Source organism: Eschrichtius robustus, chromosome 8 (genome assembly GCF_028021215.1).
Source record: "Eschrichtius robustus isolate mEscRob2 chromosome 8, mEscRob2.pri, whole genome shotgun sequence".
Taxonomy (NCBI): domain Eukaryota; kingdom Metazoa; phylum Chordata; class Mammalia; order Artiodactyla; family Eschrichtiidae; genus Eschrichtius; species Eschrichtius robustus.
The window spans coordinates 110,181,224-110,205,632 of NC_090831.1; the positions used below are offsets into that span (position 1 = coordinate 110,181,224).

The 24,409-nt window shown below is 39.9% G+C and overlaps 1 protein-coding gene and 1 pseudogene across 1 annotated transcript in view; one reads left to right on the forward strand and one right to left on the reverse strand.

Annotated features, from left to right (window-relative positions):
• Nucleotides 1-24,409, reverse strand: part of CHCHD3 (coiled-coil-helix-coiled-coil-helix domain containing 3) — a 286,866-nt gene that overhangs the window by 158,050 nt on the left and 104,407 nt on the right. The window contains exon 4 of the mRNA XM_068549475.1: nucleotides 19,419-19,536. Within this exon, the coding sequence (XP_068405576.1) occupies nucleotides 19,419-19,536 (118 nt within the window). The remainder of the gene's footprint in view (nucleotides 1-19,418; nucleotides 19,537-24,409) is intronic.
• LOC137768566 (polyadenylate-binding protein-interacting protein 1 pseudogene) lies at nucleotides 20,657-21,766 on the forward strand (annotated as a pseudogene).

Consider the following 24,409-nt stretch of genomic DNA (forward strand, 5'->3'; position numbering starts at 1 on the left):
ACAAAAGGTTTTAGAAATATGGAAAGGTTGTTGACCATTTATGAATTAGAAAACCAGGAAGGCTTTACAAAGATGATATTTATGCTGGGCTTTGAAATGAAGGGCAAAATTTAAATGAGGGGCTAAGAGGTGGGTGGAGAAGTAAAAGATGACATTCAGGCAAGAGGACCAGCATGAGGAGAGTAAAAGCAGCAGGACATGGGGGTTGTCAGCCTAACTAGCTTACTTTGTAAGTGGTAGTCTATATTATGGCCACTGTAAGTTTTTTGAGAGCAAGGACTATGTTCGATCTTGTGTTTCCCTGGCTCCTGACACAGCACCCAGCACAGAGGATGTGCACAAAACCTATAGGTTATGAGAAAACCATAATTCAAAACGAGACACGTACCACAATGTCCACTGCAGCACTACTTATAATAGCCAGGACATGGAAGCAACCTAAGTGTCCACTGACAGATGAATGGATAAAGAAGATGTGGCACATGTATACAATGGAATATTATTCAACCATAAAAAGAAACGAAACTGAGTTATTTGCAGTGAGATGGATGGACCTAGAGTCTGTCACACAGAGTGAAGTTAAGTCAGAAAGAGAAAAACAAATACCGTATGCTAACACATATATATGGAATCTAAAAAAAAATGGTTCTGAAAAACCTAGGGGCAGGACAGGAATAAAGACACAGACGTAGAGAAGCTGGGACAAAGTGAGAGTAGCACTGACATATATGCACTACCAAATGTAAAATAGATATAGCTAGTGGGAAGCAGCCGCATAGCACAGGGAGATCAGCTCAGTGCTTTGTGACCACCTAGCGGGGTGGGCTAGGGAGGGGGGGAGGGAGACACAAGAGGGAGGGGATATGGGGATATACGTATGCATATAGCTGATTCACTTTGTTATACAGCAAAAACTAACACAACATTGTAAAGCAATTATACTCCAATAAAGATGTTATTAAAAAATTAAAAATTAAAAATAAAAACCTATAGGTTAATAATCATGTGTTGCTATTCAGCTGATGAATCAAGGTAAGCAACATTACGCCACCTTGTCATATTACACAGCTCTGCTGTTTCAAGAGGAAGACTATGGCCACAATACTAGCAATTTTCACTGGCACCAGAGTTTCAGAGCATGTATAGGAAATGGCTAGAGCTGGTAAAACCCAAATCTCTGCAGTTACAGGGTCAGAGGTTAGGGTGAGACAATCACCCAGAGACAAATATTATTGAGAAGTGGTTGAGAGGTGAGAGCAAGTGACAGTGCCAACACGTGCCACTTTAGCCCTCACCTGCGCTACCTCTGGCATCTCAACAAAAAGGATGCTACCATGCTTAGAGACCAGAGGGACCCATAGCTCTGGATCCAACTGCTCATAGGGAAGAGCTCCAACATGCTACAAAGTCCTGCACAGAAAGGCCACAAGGGCAGCAGCAGTTCTTAAGAGACTGAGGTTCCCCCAGAGAGGAAGGATTTCTGCCTCCAGACTGTCACATCTACTCCTCTCTGGGTTCACTTGCCAGCCCTCACAATCACATGAGCCCACTCCCTAAAATAAATCAATCTTTACATATGTGTGTACGTGTATATAACATACACACGTACACACATGCACACACACACCCGACTGGTTCTGTTTCTCTGGAGAACCCTAATACAGATTTACCGAATATTAAGCCTAATATTTGTATAGTGTTATGAAGTTTTAAAGAATGTTTTCAAAAACTTTGTCATCTCACCCAATTATCAAAATTTTTCAAACTCAAATATAAAAGTTCAAATGCACTGAATAGTTATAAAGCAATCTATAGGTATAAGGTAGCACACACACATACCAAAAAAAAAAAAAAATCAAAAGGTTGAATTAGGGCATTAAATACTGAGTTAACTATTTTTATTCCCTTAGGGTTAACTCCCTTTCTTCCTAATCTGTAACTATTTCAGACATAGTTTCAGACAATTCCTCCTGATAAATGTAAACTCCATTAGGGCAGGGTTTTTTGTTGTTGAGGTTTTTTTGATGTATCCCCAGCATATAGATCACAGTGCCTAGCATACAGTAGATTCTAAATGAATAATTCCTAAACACAAATGCAAATGAAATACATACATACACAAACACACACATAGGTATATACATATGAGGGAAAAGCAAGAAGAGAAAGTTCACTCTTGCTAAATTGATGGGCACTGGTTATGATGGGCAAGCTATGTTTTAAATTACTGTAAGAGCTTTGCTATAATTCCACATAAGTACAATATAATCTCGTAATCATACAATGAGGTCTATCAATGATCATTATTCACTGTATTCGATGACCATATTGCTGCCTCTTTGTTTCAAGGTAAGAACAGAGAAAAGTCAGGGACATTGACTCACTACCTCAGTACTCATAATAGTGGCCTTGAAGATAACTGACAAATAATATGGGCCTTTCCCCCAGTATTTAAGAGAAATTATGGCATAGGCACCAGCATCACTGTCTAGGAAGTTATACATTAATCTTTGCCCAGATACTGAAGGCTCTTAGGTGAGGAGATAGATAAGTGGTAGAACGGGCAGCTGAGAAAACTGCAATATATAAAGGAGAGACAGAAGAGCTGGTTATACAAAGATAAACATGCATCCACATCACTCTCCTGAAGAGCCATCTATCCCAAAGGCCCTCTGCATGCCTGGCTTACGACGCAGGGAGGCTGCCCATCCTCAATGAGGCTTCTAATCTCAAGCCAGTCCAAGCTTGTAGAATGATCCCTGACCTTTCTGTTCTCTGGCCTGCAATCCTTGGAGCCTATCTGGAAATCATGACTGAAGAAGATGAAAAACATCCTAGAGAAAGATTTAAGTGCTGGTCCTCACTCTGTCACTCTATCCCTAAGAGCCCTGGGCCTCTCTCTTCACAAACAGAAGAAGAGGAGGTTAGGCAGGGCGATTTCTACTGTCTCTTCAAGTTTTACCAAGAAGTACAGTGATCATGCAAGATGATTCTGCCTCCATCTACACCAAGGCTAACTGGCCTCTGAGAAAGGAGAGAGAAAGGAGCTCGAACCCAAACAGCAGGCTCTGAGCAAAACTAAAAAACGGCCACAGTACTCTGACCGTGAGGCTCTCGTGTCAAGGGGCATGTCCTCCAGAGCACACGCTTCTCAATTCCCTTTATTCAACGACATTTGGGAGAAGAGAGGCCCAATCTGGCACATGGCACAGGGGCTATTACTGAAAATGGCTTCGGGCCACCTGTCAAAAGGCCCCAGTGAAGAATTAATTATTTTGGTGAACTTGGTACTGCACATTTAGAAGCCTAGTTTGCTAATAGGCCTAGAAGTTTACAGAGACTTACAAATCAACTAAAAGGCCAAATTATCACTTTAAAATAAGAACCACACCTGCCAAGAACAGGCATGTGGGACGTCCAGCCAAGACATGTGCTTTCTACAGGTCATCTATGTGGAAAGCCAAATCGTAACTGGACGGTTATTCGATGAGCTTTATGACCTGAAAATGTGCTGGCATGAAACTAAGACAGCTTGCATTAAGGATCTGCACAAGAGGCAGGCGTCCACCAGGACCAGATAATTGTTAAACCAGGGCTGGGGTGGGATGGACTCAAGAATTGCTTATCTTTTTGAATCTTTTCTTTCCTTCTCTCTATAAAACTCTAACGTAATAAGTAATGACTGAAGATATCTATTTTTTTTTGCTATATATAAGTAAATTAATACTTATTCAATTCAGAGAATCAGGTAAACACAGAAATTGTTTAAAAAATATAAGGAAAAAAAGAAAGAAAGAAAAAAAAAAAACCACAATCCTATACCAAGCTTTCTGTCTGGGCAGATATACAAATATTAAAGAGCATGCTGGCTTTTATGCTACTAAACATCATATTGTAAACTAGTCCCATGATATTAAATAATCTTTTTAAAACTTTAAAGACTGAAAAAAAATCAAGATTGACATACTGTTTCTTTAGACGTGTTAATATGTTCAATCAATGACAGGCAAGTCTTGTTCTGAAGTCACTCAGAGTATGTTTTGAACTTTATCTAAGATGACTTTTTCTCCCTTGTCTCTAAGTTACTGAAAGGAGACTCTTCCTGCGCTCCACAAGCTCAGATCAGACCTCCCAAAATGAAAGTGCCCTGTCTGGTTAGAACCTTAAGGCCTTATAATAAAACTTCCACAGTGACACGGTGGCAATGTGACACACTAATACCTCATCATGGTAACTGGGAGAGGAGGAAAAGGTGTGTCCTCCTTCCCCAAATATCAACTAGCATCTTTTGTGCCCAGGTAACAGATGTGTCTATCAACAGCGGTCAAACTGAACACTCAGCACTTTTCCCCTTTAATGAGAGAGAGGGAAATAAGAATTCCAGATCAAACTGAGATGAGCGTGAGGCAATGCCAGATCAGTAAAAAGTATACTTTGGGGGAGGCATAACCTGACAATAGTGTCAAATCACATCACTACTCTGCCCACATGCAGGACGAGCTCTAAGCCCCCAAACTAGGTTATGCTCACGTGACAAACTTTTTTCAACTTCCAGCAATGTCTATACTACAAACCTGGGAAACAGCTCCCAAAGCCTTGTATCAAACTGTGGACACTTTAACAACAACCCCTTAATACACAAGCAGCCTGCTATACTTGCTTGTGTCCTGTCTTCAGTGACATGGGGACAGGAATACCTTTTGTACAGCTTCTCTAGGATGACAGACATTAATAGAAATGCATGGATGGATTTACAGCTGGCATGGATCAATTTCCAGTTATTTTACAATTATTGATTAGGGAAGTCAAACAGGCTTTGCTACTTGCCAGACAAAAAGCTAAATCTACCCTCCCCCCTTCATGAATCCTGAGAAAAAGCCAAAGAAACATGAAAACTGATGTATTCGGAAACAAAGCATGCCAAGACAAGATTATAACCAACTCAAAGCTGAGAATCAAGTAACAAACGTATCTCCAGAACAGAGCTTGAGAAACTGGCAGTCTTGGCAAGTCACCCTCACTGGCAGCAGCATAACCTTTGCTGTGATCAGAACTGAAGGGAGGCTTTTTCGCTTCAAGTAAAAGAGTTCTGTCAGGGTGAACATATTTTAATCCACCACATGCATTTGACCCATGTCATTTACAAGGACAAAACCTGACTACTTCAAGAGTCTGCTTTTGCTGTGTCACTGTACAGGCCTGTGTACATGTTCCCAAGGCTCGCTGAAAAAATAAAAACTCAGAGGAGGGAGGAGAAGAGTGGGGAGGCAATGTTATACACGCAGAGCATATGCAGAGCTAAAGATACACCTTGGAAATGGTGATCTCCAAGATGGAGCAGATACATGGTGAAAATATGCTGCATTCTACAGGAGGATGTTGTTTAGAACTTGTTCTTTTTGGTGCCTTCAGGGTTAGAACGGAGCCAGTTTCTTTAAAATATATTAAGTTGTTCTAGGAGTTAAAAGAAAAAATTTGAAGCACCAATACATTCTCCCGACCCCCATGTATGACAGGAACATTCCAAAAATGTCACTGTCCATGGGCCGCAAATTTAACACGGGGGTTGATGTTAGGAAAGGAAGAAAAATTATGTCAGGAATGGGCAAGGTAGAGATACAATGGTCATATTAAAAATTAACAAATGATTTTTAATGAGTTAAAGAAACAAATGGGAAATAAGTGGAAAATGAAGTAAGCATTTGAAAAGACGAATCTTTGAACTTAGAGGTAGCAAAAGGGTTTACTATAACCCAGAAATTTAGGGCATTTAACACAGAAATTTAACACAGAAAGGCATTTAACAGTCATTTTTTAAAGTTATAAAGTAGATCAATTTCTGTGTCTCTTAATTTGACTGTATATATATATATATATATATATATGTTAAATGATATCAATTTAAGTTTATTTTCCTAACAATGGTCTGAGTTTTCATTCTAAGCCAATAAACACATATTAGCCAAAAAATCCCATCTTCTTATATCCAAGAAAAGGACCCCTCTCATTTTGACCCTTTCAATATACAGTGACTGCTAACAGCATTTATACTGTGACTATGATTAAATCACTTCTACTAATCAGAATAAGTTTTCAATAACAAAAATCCAATTTAACCAAGGAAACACAGGCTTTCAACTTTATTTTTCTTTTTTTAAATGGACTGTTTTTAATAACTGAAGAAAATTAAAATAGATGTGACTCTTGGAATTGGTAACGTATTCATAAAACAAAATTACTTTATGAAAAGTCAATTTATAAGTATATAGAACTTTGCATTCTCTAAGAACTCCTGTATTTATATATGTATTCATCGAGGTAACAGACTTGAAAGAAAAGTACAGTCACAACCTTGTCCTCATTTTAAACAAATGGAAACAAAAGGCATAAAGAAGAAAAACAATTTCCCTAAAATTACATGGAGTAGTACCTGGGCGCATGGGGCGGGGGAGGTGTGGAGGGAAGGCTATTTCAGATAAAATTACTGTTCAAAAAACTCTGGAGAAAAATAGTAAAACAGTTTACTCTCTAATAATTTTTAATGATACAACTTGGATGCCTGCTACATTTCAAAGACATGGAATCTACACAGATGTTGGCAAAAGCATTTAAGTTGTTTTAGTTTTGGTTCATATAAAGAAAATATCCAAAATAATTATTCCTTCACCCACAATATATAATATTAATCTACATGTCTGAATGAAACTCTTCACCTCTTTGCATCCATCCTTCTTTCATCTTTCTAAAACTCTAGCAATGACAGCAAGAATTCATTAATCGAGGTTAACACAGTACCTGTCTTGATCCTACTGTTTGCAAATCATGTTTAAAATGTTTTAAGACACGACAGCTACATAAATGCAATATATGACCCTAGAATATACCCTGTTCCAGGAGGAAAATTTGCTATAAGGAACATTACTGGAATCTTGGTTAAAAATTAAAATATTACATCAATGTTAAATTTCTTGACTTTGACAACTGTACTTGGTAATGTAAGAAACACACTAATTTTTAACGGGTAGAAATACTAAGGGGGCTAATTGGCATGATGTCTGCAACCCACGCTCCAATGATTCAGAAAAACGTGTGTATGTGTGCACACACACATATGCGTGTGCGTAGACTTTACAAGAAAAACCTGTGGAATATCATCACTCTGAATTTTCCCAAAGTTCAATGAAAACACAAACCACAAAACTGACTGAATCCACTGCATGAATGAAGTAGACATTGTTAACGTATATTACATTTACTCTTAAAAATAATCTACTGCAGCAAGGGACTTCCCTGGTGGCACAGTGGTTAAGAATTCACCTGCCAATTCAGGGGACACGGGTTCAAGCTGGTCCGGGAAGATCCCAGGTGCCGCGGAGCAACTAAGCCTGTGCGCCACAACTACTGAGCCTACACTCGAGCCCGCGAGCCACAACTACTGAGCCCACGTGCCACAACTACTGAAGCCCAGGTGCCTAGAGCCCATGCTCCTCAACTAGAGAAGCCACTGCAATGAGAAGCCTGTGCACCGCAATGAAGAGTAGCCCCTGCTCTCTGCAACTAGAAAAAGCCAGCGTGCAGCAACGAAGACCCAACGCAACCAAAAATCAAATTAATCAATTAATTTTTAAAAAAATTATAATCTACTGCAGCAAGCCTATCTCTATTCCCCTCAACAAGCATCCTGCCAGACTAATGCATCTTTATTATCCAAAGCAGAAAATAACCTAATCATCTCTTACCTGAAAAAGCTAAAATCTACCCTCCCCCCTTCATAAATCCTGAGAAAAAGCCAAAGAAACATGAAAACTGATGTATTCGGAAACAAAGCATGCCAAGACAAGACTACATTGAAATAAAAAGTAACATTGCACATAAAAAAAGGAAAAAAGGAAAGTTTCTGCCTTTATACTTCGGTGTTCTGAGGGCAAGGGAATGAATAACTGCTATAAACCAGGTCCTTTTGTATCTCTATCAACCTCTCCCAAAATAGAACAGACCATAACAAACTTTGTTTTAATAAGTCCACTCAAAATAGACTTTATAAAAGTATACAGTTAACACTTCATTATTCTTTGCAATGTAGAGATTCACACGAGAGAATTTTTTTGGAATACTGAAATTTACCTTAAGTGCCAAAAGCTTTTTCAATTCACAACAGTTTAGATGGAAACTTTAGTTCTAATATGTATTACTACATTCCTTGCTTTTAAACAGGTTATTCTTAGCCCCTGACAGTGTTATGATTATGAATACATTATTTCACTAGGCAGTAACACACGAGGCCTATGAGAGTGGCCAGGGCTGCCTGCCTCTATGGTGAGTAGGCCCATCACGCTATGATGTTTTGTAGTCCTGTGTATCCTCATCATATGTGTGATTTTTGGGTGCCTGTTTTTGTTTATGTCTGTGGTAATTTCTGCTTTGTCCATGTGCCTGTGCCTAAAAGCCCCTCACCCTTTCTAATACAGTGGGCCCAATCCACCACAGGCTAAAAACATAATAATAACTAAATTTGCTAAATTGTGTGCCAAATAACATCACCTAGGCAGTAGGGATCCAATTTGTAGCTCTGGCTCTATCTTTGTGCAAACTTTGGGTTTACAATCTTTTTGAAAGAGAAATAATAGATGTCCTACCCATATCAAACATTTATTAACACCAAGTAAGCTGCTGGACTTGAAAGCTCTTAGTTAAAGGAGGAATACTAGAAACAAGTACCAACTGTTTTTGTTGTGATGCTGGTTATTAATATAGGCCATGAGCATTATGGCACTACCTAGAAACACTCTGTGACTCATTTCGAATTCGGAGTTATGATTCCAGGCCATCAGCTAGCTGTGTTCCTGAGATCAGACAGGCTAAGGAAACTGTAAAAGGATCAACATTTAATGTCTAAGCAGAAAATGTATACAAATAGGTTTATAATAATCTCCAATAAAACTGGCCCTGTGACACTGATTGGTGTTCTTTCTTATCAAGAGAATATTCAACACAAATCTGGAATTAAATTTACAGTCACTGTTTTAAGCAGGCAGAGGAAATTTAAACACACAGCTAAGTACAGAACCTTGCAACCACTTGTAAAAGATGGACGAACAGGGAGAAGTTTGCTAGAAAACTCCTCAACTTTTAATCTCATCAACAAATTTCTATGACAATGAAGACATCTGATAAGTTTACCACAAGTAATCATAAATTATTGGTGCTGATCATTCCATTTTATTTTTTTGAAAACAGCTTGGTGGCTGAGTAAATCATATTCTGCCTGGGGCTATGTAGCTTACCTCGCATTATTTCAGAATCATCTAAAATGACTCATTTTTCTATTAAAATGATGAATGAGCTAAATGAGGTATGTAATAAATACTGCAGGTTTGTAAACAGATTCCTGCTCTCTGGAGAATGGAGGCCTTACTTCATTTGGTAATTCTGCCCCTTGGTATTTTCAGAAGAAGTCATCCTTAAAATATAGTTAGTAAAGAAAATCGTGGAGAGAGTCACATTGGAACAAAATGCTGAATGTCTTTATGGTGAAGGGAATAACCCCAGGCTACATGACAATAAGCCCTCCCACCCCCCAAAGCAGGGCACAGTTCAAAACATCAAGAAACACAGAAAGAACATAACTCAATCCCATTTAGGAATCATATCTAAGCAACAAAAGCAGGGATACCTAAAAGAAATAAATACAGAGCTGCTCAAGGATGTTCTTCAGCATTGTGAAGAATTTAATGTCCAATAAACAAAAATGAAGCAGACCTCACTGCACATGGTATGTCACCTAGTAAACATTACTGCTCTTTAATTTACTACTGAATTCACTAAACTAGAGGTCCACGCACCACAGGCTGAAAGCAATTCTCCAAGGCTATATCAAAACTGACAGTTCTGGGACCTCCCCAGTGGTGCAGTGGTTGAGGATCTGCCCGTCAATGCAGGGGACACAGGTTCGAGCCCTGGTCCAGGAAGATCCCACATGCCGTGGAGCAACTAAGCTCATGTGCCACAACTACTGAGCCCGTGTGCCACAACTACTGAAGCCCGCGTGCCTAGAGCCCGTGCTCTGCAACGGGAGAAGCCACTGCAATGAGAAGCCCGTGCACCGCCACAAAGGAAAGCCCCCACTCACCACAACTGGAGAAAGCCCGCGCGCAGCAACGAAGACCCAACACAGCCAAAAATAAATAAAATTAAAAACAAAAAACTGACAGTTCTGAGACTTGCCAGGGAGACAAACTGGAAAGACTGCTGTTGAACAAAAAGGAGCACGTTTGCCTTAGAGTCTCATTCAAAACATAATGTGCAAAACTCTTCTTTGGGATTTGGAAGGATTGATAGACTTCATTATGCTTCTGTTAAACTTTTAATCTGTTACAGGTTAAAGCAAACACTGAGGGCCATAATTCTTAGCCTCTTCAGTAGGAGATGAGATTATGATGTCAGTTCAGTAATATTCCAAGGCCCAAATGACAGTTCATCGCAGACCAGGCAGTGAAGCAAATAAGTTAAGAATAAATGCCAGGGCATTATAAAGAGATGGAATTATAACCAGCCCTTTAGTACCTTAGCTACCTATGGATTTTTATTCAATGCTCTCCATACCTCACCTTGACACCCATAATGACCCAACTGATGGGATGTCAATAAGCTATTTATGGCAGGGATACAACATATGACACCACTCAACAGGTGTTGCCCTGAGCCAACTAGTTTGCAAGAAACTTGATGAATTTTTAAAGTGCATTCAGAACGACAATAGACAGCACACTCTAAGCAGAGGTGCTCTTCACAGCTGTCTTTAAATACAACTACTTGTTGGCAAGAACGTCAACAGCATTATACTCAACTCTTCTCTAACCACTTTGTCAACAGGTCACACAGACTGAGATAGTTCCTTCAAAAAAAAGCAACACCAGCAAATTGCAGTCACCTCTACATTGTGTTCACTGGACAGACTCACCAACCTCGACAGTGAGATTTAATCTCCACTCTGAAAAGAACGCTCAGCCATTCTCTCCTCCAGGCCCTTCAGTATCTGTTCAGCATGACGTCAGGTTTCTCTCAGGCTATTTAGTAATGTTAAGATCCTAGGTATTCCTGCAAATCTTGATGAGGAAGGGATCTGACTACATACATTTGAGAAATACATTCATCTGGTTAAGATTTCGTTATACAAGCAATACTGAAATCTGCAACAGCAGTCCTATTCTTTCTGGGCTCTTAAGGTAAAGATGAGGTTGGCATACTGAGACAAAACTTGTTTCTCTTTTTCTACTACTGTGGCAAACAAACATACCAGAAGCTGCCCTGCCACTCCATGGAATATTTGACTAACAGTATCTTCACAGGGCTGTATGCATTCCAGCTGACAACAGTCATGCTGCTTTAACACGCACAGGAGGTAAAGAGCACACAAGATAACAAAGTACATAAAGGGAGAAGATGGGATACGGATGCTTTGTCCTGGAAACTATAATGGCCTGCTGAATCCAAACATTTACACAGGAGGCAAAATGATGCTGCATGCCTCTGCTCCCACCTGTCTTGAGGGCCGCTGCCCTTTACATCTCCTGGTAAGATAGGAACTGAGCAAGAGACAGGAAGAATGCGCTTGCAGATGGATCCTAGGTCCCATTCTCACCAGTAACATCGAGGAAAATATCTTATGCCTAAATGGCTTAAATCTCTGACATAAAGCAGAAGTTCTATATTTAAATAGTCCTCGAAAGTGAAAGCTCAAAATCATTAACTTCATTTTTGGCATTCAAAGCAAATTAATATGCCATGCATGTCAGAACAATTGGGGATTTGTGTCTATAGCAAGAAAACCAGCCCAGGGCATATATAACCAGAGGGAGTGTATTAATAGAGATTATAACTGAACTACTAAATTGCACCCCAAAAATATAGCACTTTTTTTTTTTTTTTTAATGGCTGCATTGGGTCTTCGTTGCTGTGCACGGGCTTTCGCTAGTTGCAGCGAGCGGGGGCTACTCTTCGTTGCGGTGCACAGGCTTCAAATTGCGGTGGCTTCTCTTGTTGCGGAGCACGGTCTCTAGGCATGCAGGCTTCAGGAGTTGTGGCACGTGGGCTCTAGAGCACAGGCTCAGTAGTTGTGGCGCACGGGTTTAGTTGCTCCACGGCATGTGGGGTCTTCCTGGAGCAGGGCTCGAACCCATGTCCCCTGCATTGGCAGGTGGTTTCTTAATCACTGCACCACCAGGGAAGTCCAAAATAGCAAACATTTTTAAAAAGGATTTTTAAGTGCCCAAGAAAAGAACCCAGGATAACCAGTGCTACACTGCAACTTCATTTACCTGGTTAATTTTAATGATACTAAAAGCCCCAAGTGATCACCCTTACCTTTCTTCAACACAGAACTTTTGAGCATGAACTACGTTGATCATTTCAAAATTACAACCCCAAGTGTATTCTTTGCCCTTGGGCAGAACCTCACTTATACTTGGGCAGCAGTGGTATGCTTATCTACTTCCTTTAATTTAGTCATTTTCCTCCAGACCCCAAATTCAAAACCTTTTTCTCTTTACCATGAAATTTCAACTGTCACAGTTTGAAGCACAAACAAAACACAGAACTGAAAAGCATACAGCACAAAATTAATCAATTCTTCTTCTTGACTGCTTCACTGGAGCATTTCAGACAAAAGGGAAACTGGGGATGAAAAGTGACATTTTGGTGAAACAGCAGCTTAAATTTGCAAAAACTGAATTTATGCATCCAATTACCCTAATTTTTTTGTGTTATTTTTTCTAAACACTATGAGGTATTACAAATTCAAAAATTATAACTTAAGTAGAAAAAAAAAAAATCCAAGGTACGAATGACCTTCCCCACACACCCTATACTTGACTGGAGATGGAGACTTAGGAAAAGCAACCAAATCTAATTCATCTTTGCATCCCCAGCAACTGACACCACGTAGCACATAGTAGGTGTTTTATAAATTTGTGATGAAGGGGAACACAGAAGAGGATGATCTCTGTTTCCATTCATTCCCTCTTCTATTCCATCCTTCACACTTCACTAAAGAGAGCTATCAAAATGCCTGCATCTGCCACTGCATTTCAAATCTTTGCGTGTATGTAGTCCATGGTTCTTTGGGTTGCATACATGCTCCTCATGATCTCAGCCCTGCCAACTTCTTCTGCCTCATCCCTCAACACTCCTTACCCTGTACTTCCCACTCAGCAACTCCTTGTCGTATCCCAGTGTCCCCAGGCTTCCATGCTTTTCCCTGCAATACTGTAGGTTGGACCATCCCTACTCCTCAACCATACAGGCAATTCCTACTCATATTTCAAGATTCCACTCGGGCACCACTTCCCTAGGAAATCTTTTCTCATCTTTCCCACTTCCTCTCCTCCCATTTCTACGACCTGAGTAGTAAATTCAATTCTTCATTTATTAAATCAGCAAGCATTTATTGACTCTTTACTCTTTGCCAGGCACTGGTATACATTAAGCTCTCAAATGTGTGAATGAACGAATGCAGACAGCAATGGGTTAAATGAAAGTAAATCCCTGCTTTCACTTAAGTGAGGATTCTCACAAGGATATAAGTAGCATGGCTCTATCACAGGCTTAGCACTTTAAAAAAAAAGATCCTTTTTTTTTAATGTGGACCATTTTTAAAGTCTTTATTGAATTTGTTACAATATTGCTTCCGTTTTATGTTTTGTTTTTTGGCCTGGCTTGAAGCCACACCCCCCCACATTAGAAGGCGAAGTCTTAACCACTCGACCTCCAGGGAAGTACCAGACTTAGCACTTCTCAACATTATTTTTCGTGTATCTGTCTCCCACATTGCACTAATTCCTTACAGATTTTGTCTTTTTCGTTTATGCATCCTTAGTATCCTGCACCGTGTTTTTCATACAGTAAGCACTCAATAAAATATCGGTCCAAAAAGTGAAGGGAACTATTTCACATTTAGTTTTATAAGCTCCAGAATATTTAAGTAAATATTTCCTTAAGTAAGTAAATTGTGGCTTAAAGTTTAGCTTAAAAAAGAAAAAAATACTACACAGTTCTGTGGTTATAACAAGAAATGACTAATGTTAAACCAGCATTGTTTAATAAGACAGAAAGAGTGAATCAAAATTTTAATTGACATTTTAAAAAGAAATCAAATATAACCGCGAAGTCAAATAAACACAACCCCTTACTCTTTAATTTTAAAAAAAATCTAGTGACACAGCAAATATTAGATTTAGATGTAGGAGATCTCAAAGATACACAAATGTCAAGTCACATTAACTTTACAGGTTTCCTGGCTCTGTCCTTTTAATTAGTCTTCATTCTTTACAGAGTTGCTTTCCTGCTCCTAAGCCGCAATCCTTTCGTGTGAATTTTAGTTAACATTTTCATGTGGATACAGTTATCAGTAAACTGCCTCTCCAAAACCTCTGGGTAGAAAGAGCTGATGAAAATACTGGTACCAGTCAGTGAGAGGTACAGTGAGGGACTGGTATACGCTTCTTGAATCAAGAGCAGGACTCAACGGCTTCTCCAGCTAACGCAATACTTCCAAGTGCCAACTTTTCATCTGATCCTATTTTAAAACTTCAGCAACAGGGCCATCATGACTTTGCCCTTCAAAGAGCTTCCATAAAGCTAGCTGCTACAACAACCGTGGGGGAAAAAAGCCTGGACTCACATCTAAGGAGACAGCAATCTAAATGTCAACTGTTCGTGGGCGGAGGATGGGAAGGGGGAGGAGAAGTTTTATCTCACAGCACTAACATTACATCAGTTTTGGGTTCTTTTTCCCCCTAGTTCTACTGAAAGACAGCTTTCCAATTCCTTCAAATGTGTGAAATCCAGCCTTTACTTTCTTGTTGGCTGCAATATTTGGGTACTAAATAAAGAGGAACAAATCAATGTTTGGCCATCACTCAAAAGAGTCCCACAGGGCTTCCCTGGTGGCACAGTGGTTGAGAATCTGCCTGCCAATGCAGGGGACACGGGTTCAAGCCCTGGTCTGGGAAGATCCCACATGCCACGGAGCAACTGGGCCCGTGAGCCACAACTACTGAGCCTGCACGTCTGGAGCCTGTGCTCTGCAACAAGAGAGGCCGCAATAGTGAGAGGACCACGCACCGCGATGAAGAGTGGCCCCCACTCACCGCAACTAGAGAAAGCCCTCGCACAGAAACGAAGACCCAACACAGCCAAAAATAAATAAATTAATTAATTAATTAAAAAAAAAATAAGAGTCCCACATATTAGGGTTAAGAATGGCAGCCATGGGGGTCCAGCACTCACAGCAGAACAATTCTTAGGGTGACACTCACAAGAGTCATGGGTTCTGAGGATGCCCGCTCCCACAGCTGGGGATCAAGGCACTAACAGACAACACAGACTTGAAGTCATGTTCCACAGCACATGTTATACTGGATGGTGGGATGAAGAATCTGAAACCTGGACTGTGTACGTGGCAGGTGGGGGCGGAGGAGCAGAAAGAACTTAATGCTCCCTAAACATTAACTATACGTGCAACAATGCTATTTCCTTAGTAATTTTTTCTAAGGTCTAATTATGGTAAAATACACATGATATAAAATTTACCATTGTAACCATTTAGAAGCGTTAAGTTCCAGAGTGTAAAGTACATTCACACTGGTGCACAACCAATCTCCAGAACTCTTCTCATCTTGCAAAACTGAGACTCCATACCCATTAAAAAGCTCTCCAGGTGGCTCTGCAGTGCAACGGATAGCACATTGGACTTCTAGTGACAAAAAAGCTCTCCATTCCTCCCTCTGCTCAGCCCCTTGCAACCACCCTGCTGTCTTCCGTCTCTGAATCTGAATACTCTAGATGCCTCATATAAGGAGAGTAATACAGTATTTATCTTTTTGTGACTGGCTTATTTCACTTAGCATAATGTCCCCAAGGTTCATCTATGTTGCATTAGGTGTTCGAATTTCCTTCCTTTTTAAGGCTGAATGACACTCCACCGTATGTATATAACACGTTTTTCTTTATACATTCATCTGTTGATGGACACTTGGACTGCTTCTACCTTTTGGCTATTATGAATAATGCTGCGATGGACAAGGGTGTACAAATATCTCTTTGAGGTCCTGCTTTTAATTCTTTTGGATAAAAACCCAGAAGAGTGGATTGCTGAATCATAGGGTGATTCTAGTTTTAATTTTTTTGAGGAACCACCATACTATTTTCCAAAGTGGCTGTACCGTTTTACATTCCCAGAACATCCTTGCCAATACTTTTAATTGTCTGTTTTCTTTTTTTTTTAGAAATTCACGTTCTTTTATTTATGTATGTATGTATGTATTTATTTATTTATTTATTTATTTATTTATGACTGTGTTGAGTCTTCGTTTCTGTGCGAGGGCTTTCTCTAGTTGCGGCAAGTGGGGACCACTCTTCATCGCGGTGCGCGGGCCTCTCACCATCGCGGCCTCTCTTGTTGCGGAGCACAGGCTCCAGACGCACAGGCTCAGTAATTGTGGCTCACGGGCCCAGTTGCTCCGTGGCATGTGGGATCTTCCCAGACCAGGGCTTGAACCCGTGTCCCCTGCATTGGCAGGCAGATTCTCAACCACTGCGCCACCAGGGAAGCCCTCTTTTTTTTTAAATAGTAGCCATCCTAATGGATATGAGGTGGTTCCTTAGTGACTTTTACATTTTCTAAATTTTCTATAATATCCCTGTATTATGTTAATAATTAGAGGAAAATTCAGTGAAATACATTCAACCATTAAATGTGATCATGCAAATACATACTTACTGGTATAGAAAGACCTTTATCATATAGTCTAAATTTTTTTAATCTGAAGGTTACTGTAAGAGTTATATAAAACTATATATACTATTATCTATGTTTGGAGAAATACAAATATACATATTAATGTAAATATTTTATACAGACTCAGTAATATGAAAAGGAATATAAAACAATAAACCAGAATCTTAACAGTAATTATCTCTGGATAACGGTAATCTAACTGATCTTATTATTTCTGTATTTATTTTCTGATCTTTACCCAAAGAATATGCATGTCTTCTACAATAATGAACAACAACAATAAAGGGGGTAATGTGGTAAATAAGTTGGGAGTCACCAGGTACCTACATTGCTGTAGGCAGCCATGTTGCTGTGGCCATGGACTATCAAATGTCTGAGAATGCTCAAGCCAGGACGGGAACCTCTGAATCAGCTATAATACTATTACATAAATTCTACTTTTAGTCTCAACATGCTTTGAGGGCTCTGTTTAGCCAATATTATGATAGATGCTGATATTCAGGAGTTCTGAGTACAGTAATTTGCCACCCATACCCTACAACCCCAGAATCAGTAAAGAAGAGACCTACAAAACAGAATATACAATGCCAGCTTCTTATGCTTAACCTGAAAACAAAAAAACAGACAAGGAAATAGAGAGGATTTATAAGGTACAAGGAAAAAATGTGCTGAAGACATACTGCTCCAACCCAACTACATTACATAATATTCTAGTTACTGTTAGTTAAGAAATTTTTTTATACTTTCACATTTCTTGTGAAAACTCTCCTTTTTTATGCCATCTCATGTGCCTGTGTGTGCATTTAATGAGTTTTTTGAAAAATCCCAATCTGCTTATCTCTCTGAACTAAAAGAACAAGACAATATATTCAAATTTAGGCCGAGAAAAGTAGAGAAAAAAATGCTTCAAAGATAAGAGGCAAAAGCAAGGGCACAAAGAAGAATGCCAACCAAGGAGTCTTCTGCCCACTAGAAACCGAGAAGCTCACTCCGCAACCATCCTCCACCATAAGCACTGCTAACACTCTCCACTCCATCCCTGGCCTTCGAACTGGGAGGCTGTAAAATACGTGGGAATGACCCTTCAACACACTGGCCTGATATGCTTTCAACTTCCTCAAAACAATCCTCAAACTTGGGAGCACAGCAGATGTCATGATTGAATTACTCAACACCTAACATCTTTAATTCTGAAATTATCCCCCATTCACAACGAATGACTTTCCTTCCACATCTCTTGGCCTCAGTTCCACTCAAGGTGTGTGTCCTCGTGATAGCGCCAACCGGTCCCTTGACTTTCCTTTCTTAGTCCATCACCTCTGCTCTGGCTTCACGGCCTACCCATTCAGCCTGGATCCTGGATTAGTCACTGAAGAAATGGATTCATTACACATTGGCTTACTTGTATCTTCTCTATTGGCGTCTGGTCATAAGTTAGCCTCTCAAAGAAAGGACCAAGGGAAAGAACAGGAGAGAAACGACTCTTTTCTTATATTGTTAATGATCCCCAGCTGCCTGAACTAGGGACATCCCCCTGAGTCTTGCATCCTAAGTTCTCCACTATATAGTCACATTTTATCTTTCCAATGAGTTCCCAGCCATATTCCAATGAGCACTAAAGCTTCTGAGAAGTCAGAGAAGTGACATGAGGGTTTCTAGGAAGGCTAAAGTGAGGGTTGAGTAGTCAGGACCCCAGGCTTCACCCAGAACGGCTGCACTTTTATTTAACAATGGGAAGTTGTTAAATCAATCATGTTGCATGCAGAAAACACTATTGTTCAGCCATTAAAAACTACATTTCGGTGATATAAAGAAAATGTTCACGATGCTAAACCCTATGTACAGCACTATTCAAAGTCCTCAATAGGTAACAGACCCAGGAATAAAAACTGTCTAGAGGGAAACACCCCGGTGTAAACCGTGGTTACGTGAGAATGGTAGATTTATGGGTGCCTCTTAAATTTTCTTCTACTAATAATCATTTTTAAACATGTTTATGTAATCTATTTTTAAAATATATTTTCTTTGAAAAAATTATTTCCTTTCTTATAAAAAATGGCTCCCCTTTCTGAAGCCCAGAAAGCGACTGATCAAACCTTACTCGCCTTTGGGACTTCCCTGGCGGTCCAGTGGTTAAGACTCCGCGCTTCTAATGCAGGGGTGCGGGTTCAATCCCTACTTGGGGAACTAAGATCCCACATGTCGCGTGGTATGGCCAAAAAAAACAAAAAAACAAACACTTTACTCACCTTTGCTGGAGACTTCCCAGGCTAACATCTGGTGGTTGCCAGGAAGGAGAGAAACAAGCTAGGCTGCTCACCCCAGAGGTTTCAAATACAATGAAACCAAAAGCAAGGGGGATGGGAGCAAGCAAACAATTCCCTTCAGGCAAGATGCCTGTGTCTCCGTGTTGATCTTTTCTTCAATAACTCTCATTACACCTGCCTTAAAGTCTTTGATGGTTAATCCTAGCAAATTGTCAGCCACTTGTAAAAGGCAAAAATAAAGAAAATCTAAGCAAAGAGAACATGAATATCATCCACACTGAAAGTTGGCAAGCTTTTCCCAAACATCAGAAGTTTCCTCGTAGACAAGACCTTTCCACTAAATCTTTAATACTCACCAGGTGCTTTGCCTTAGCACGTTCCTCCTCATTTGATATCCTCTCACGAAGAATAGCTCTGGTCAACTGCTCATTGGCAAAAGCCTTCTCTGAGTCCAGTTCTTTGCTTTGCTTTAGTCTGAAAAGACAACAAAGGTCTAACTTAGAGGGAGAAAAAGAAAGATTTTAGTAGTTGACATCATTTTTCGTAATGAAATATATTAAAGCCACAGATTTAGCAGATGAAATCATCTTGGCCTAAAATTTATCCAAAGCAGGTATATTTTCTAGTAAATCCTCAAGCAGCCTCTACCCAAGCATTTAAAATAACCGAATTCAAATACATCAAGAGGCTAATCAATCTGACTGCTGAATTAGTTTTACAAAGATCTTCTTATGTCAGCTTGAAATCTGCCCACCTAAATATCTGATCCCTGGTGCCTCCATCTGCCCTCTGGAGATAGCAGTAATACATCTAATTAAAAAGCCATCCACAAGACAAATATTTGAAGGTAACCATCATGTTCCCATCAAAACTGACTCAACTGTTCACTGAATACACGCCAGGCAATGTGCAAGGCACTGATGTCACAGTACTGACAAGGACCAGTCTCTGTCCTCATGGACCTGACATTACGGCAGGAACTAAAAACATGGTGAAGAGATCCTCCCTCCCAGCGAATGTTCCGACAATCTTTATCTGCAAAAATGGCCAGACCCTTCAAGAGCAGGGCTCCTCACTTGTGGGATGACTCCAATTTGTCCCTTAGCTCCAAACTAAATGCAACACTGCAGACATGATCCAGCAAAGTAAGACAATAGAACCTCACCTTCCAAGATTCCCACACAACACTAATTCTACTAATGAAGCATCTGATTGCATTAGGTCTATCGGTAACCTCATCACACAACTAGTTCACACTAAGTTACAATCCATTAAAACCCCTCCACTGTGCATGACAAGGACAAATTACTTTGGCACCCATCTTCACCATAGTGCCCGGCACATAAAGGTATTCAGTAGTCACTGAATGAGAGTACATTTTAGTCTAATCTCATGGACAAAGATTTTCTGATTGCCTTTTCTTCTTTGAGAGAATAACCCCTCTATACCATCATAGCCCAAAGGTATAAGCAATGCTTTAAAAAGAAAAAGTAAGGACTTCTCTCCAGAGAACCTCATGTAGGCCAGGCCCGCCAGGGAACAAACAAGGCCCCTGAGAGCTCCACCTAGTTCGCAGGATAATATCCCACAGCAGGATTTGGAGTCAACAATGGCTAAACCCCAGGTGGTTGTAGCTCCTGTATTAATGCCTAAGCTGTCTGTAAACGCCCCGTGAATTTTACCCATCAAGTTATTCTAATTATACAGAATCCTATGAGGATGGTTGTGAGGATTATCCCACTTTGTCAGAATATGTTCAGGATTTTTTGAATCATCTTTCAGAGCAGCCTGGCAGTTTTGAAACTGAAATTGAACAGTTTGCGGAGACCCTGAATGGCTGGGTTACAACAGATGATGCTTTGCAAGAACTTGTGGAACTCATCTATCAACAGGCCACATCTATCCCAAATTTCTCTTCCATGGGAGCTCGCCTCTGTAATTACCTGTCCCATCATCTGACAATTAGCCCACAGAGTGGCAACTTCTGCCAATTGCTACTTCAAAGATGTGGGACTGAATATGAAGTTAAAGATCAAGCTGCAAAAGGGGATAAAGTGACTCGAAAACGATTCCACACTTTTGTACTCTTTCTGGGAGAACTTTATCTTAACCTGGAGATCAAAGGAACAAATGGACAGGTTACAAGGGCAGATATTCTTCAGGTCAGTCTTTGGGAGTTGCTGAATGCCCTCTTTTCTAAGCCTATGGATGACAACTTAATTGGTGCAGTAAAATTACTGAAGTTGACAGGGTGAGTTTTAGAAGATGCCTGGAAGGAAAAAGGAAAGACTGATATGGAAGAAATTATTCAGAGAATTGAAAATGTTGTCCTAGATGCAAATTGCAGCAGAGATGTAAAACAGATGCTCTTGAAGCTTGTAGAACTCCGGTCAAGTAACTGGGGTAGAGTCCATGCAACTTCAACATACAGGGAAGCAACACCTGAAAATGATCCTAATTATTTTATGAATGAGCCAACATTTTATACATCTGATAGTGTTCCTTTCACTGCAGCTGATCCAGACTACCAAGAGAAATATCAAGAGTTACTTGAAAGAGAAGACTTTTCTCCACATTATGAAGAAAATGGAACAGATTTATCTGGGGGTGGTCATACTTGGATGATACTGATGGTAAGATGGACCCAGAGGTAGAAGAAACTTATGAAAAGTCCTGTTTGGAATCAGAGCATAAGCGAAAATAGTAAAATTAAATTTCAGCATATCAATTTTATAAAGCACTTTAAGTTATGGTGATTTATTTTTTATTTTTATATAAATTTATTTATTATTTATTTTTGGCTGTGTTGGGTCTTTGTTGCTTCACGTGGGCTTTCTCTACTTGCAGTGAGCGGGGGCTACTCTTCGTTGTGGTGTGCGGGCTTCTCATTGTGGTGGCTTCTCTTGTTGCAGAGCACAGGCTCTAGGCGTGAGGGCTTCAGTAGTTGTGGCACACGGGCTCAGTAGTTGTGGCTCGCAGACTCTAGAGTGCAGGCTCAGTAGTTGTGGCGCACAGGCTTAGTTGCTCTGCGGCATGTGGGATCTTCCTGGACCAGGGCTCGAACCCGTGTCCCCTGCATTGGCAGGCAGATTCTTAACCACTGCACCACCAGGGAAGTCCGGTTATGGTGATTTACCAGAACACAGGAAAAGCAAGAAAATGTGTCACACTTACACTAAATTAAGGATGTTGAGTTATGTCACTAATGTATGCAACTTTAATTTTAACACTCTCTGCCAAAATAAACTTTATTCCCTACAACTTAAAATGTGCATGTATGTGTGTGTGTGTGTGTGTGTGTGTGTGTCCGTGTGTGTGTGGATATATATATATATATAACATAGTTTATTATGTACAGTTAATTCCACTGTTTTGGCTGTAATAAAATCGATTTTGGAAAAGAAAAAGAAAAGAAAAAGTATAATTTTTATGTTGGTATAAGTGAAATTCTGAGTGCAATCGACTTTTTAAGCGGGAATGATGAGCACCAAATTGAACTCAATACTAGTCTATCAAATTTCAGTTTTTAAAAAGACTATTGAAAAGAAATAAGAAAATAAAACTTTTGGTTATTCTCTTTAAATTGCTACATCACCTTGATACTCTGAAATTCTCACAAATCAACTCTAACAGATAAAATCACTTTGTAAAATATATTCCAAAGTTATAATGCTTCCCCCCTAAAAATTAAACCTGTGTGGTTTTATGTCTTGAATAAAGATAAATAAAAGAAACAAATATACTTTTACCCAAATAAATCCTGGAGTTACATAAAAGGAAAGCAACATAAAAAACAAAGTGGTCCACATAAGGATACTGTGCGGATAACTGCTGAAGTTATCGTACCAGATTAGAAAACTAGGCAGTTATAGCATCTCTACCAGCCTATCACTTGAAAGTAAAAGACATTACCTATTTTACAAGTGAAGTGCAAACTAAAATAAAATAAAAATTACTATCATTTATGGATCACCTACTATATGCAAACACTGTGCAAACACTTTACATACATATATAAAACTAGTATGAAACTTACAGTATTATTAGTTCTTGAACATAAGGTGAATTCTATACAACTAAATTTTCTCATATCTTCCACATTTGGTGTATCAAATTTTAAAGTATTGTTCATTTTAATACTACATTTTTTTCTGAGTTTACTTGCATATGGCATAAATTTCAATTACAAATGGAGTTTCTGAAGTACCTCAACTTAAAGAAATATCATAAAGTTTGGCAAGTTAATGAAAAAGAAGCAATAACATAAGCACAAAAGTCTTCAGTGTTATAAAAAATAAAGATTATTCAGCTGGCAGTACTTGGTACAGAAGCACAAACTTTGGAGTTGGATTCCTGGGTCCAAACCAAGGCTCTACCACTTACTAGCTGAGTAAATACTGTAGTTAACCTCCCTAGGTCCTGTTATTCTCATGAGTAAAATAGACTGGTGTAACACCTACCTTACAGGATTCTACATACAGAAAGCATTTAGTACAATGCCTGTAACATAATAAGCACTCAACACATTAGGTAAGTAGCAGTAATAATAATAGTACCCACTATGGGGTCAGGGATACAGAGGAAGCAGTGAGTTTCTGAAAAGAAGAAAATCTCCAAATTCACTAAATACACCATGACCACATATAGCTCTGTCCTCTCCATCTTTTCTTCCCCAAATTTTTCACCAATAAGAAGTTCTGCCTTTTTTTTTTTTTTTTTTGGCTGCACTGGGTCTTCGCTGCTGTGCGCCGGCTTTCTCTAGTTGTGGCGAGCGGGGGCTACTCTTCGTTGCGGTGCGCGGGCTTCTCATTGCGGTGGCTTCTCTTGTTGCGGAGCATGGGCTCTAGGCGTGCGGGCTTCAGTAGTTGCAGCACGTGGGCTCAGTAGTTGTGGCTCGCAGGCTCTAGAGCGCAAGCTCAGTAGTTGTGGCACATGGGTTGAGTTGCTCCACAGCACGTGGGATCTTCCCGGACCAGGGATCGAACCCGCGTCCCCTGCATTGGCAAGCGGATTCTTAACCACTGCGCCACCAGGGAAGTCCCAGTTCTGCTTTATTTTTATGATCAAGGACCCCTAAAATGTAAATTGACTATAATGACTCTAGCAGTCCCATCCTTGCACATGCTCCTTTCTTTCTTCCCACTTGCCTCTAAGCTCCACAAGGGCGAAGACCTGGTCTGGGTTTTTTTCACTGCTATATACCCAAGTGCTTAAAACAGTGCTTGCCCCACACAGTAAGTGCTCAAAAAAGACCTGAGTAAACGCATGAATGAATGAGCGGCATATTTCCAACCACAGACAAAAATGGAAAACACATTACAGAAAATAGAAGACTGAGGAATTTACG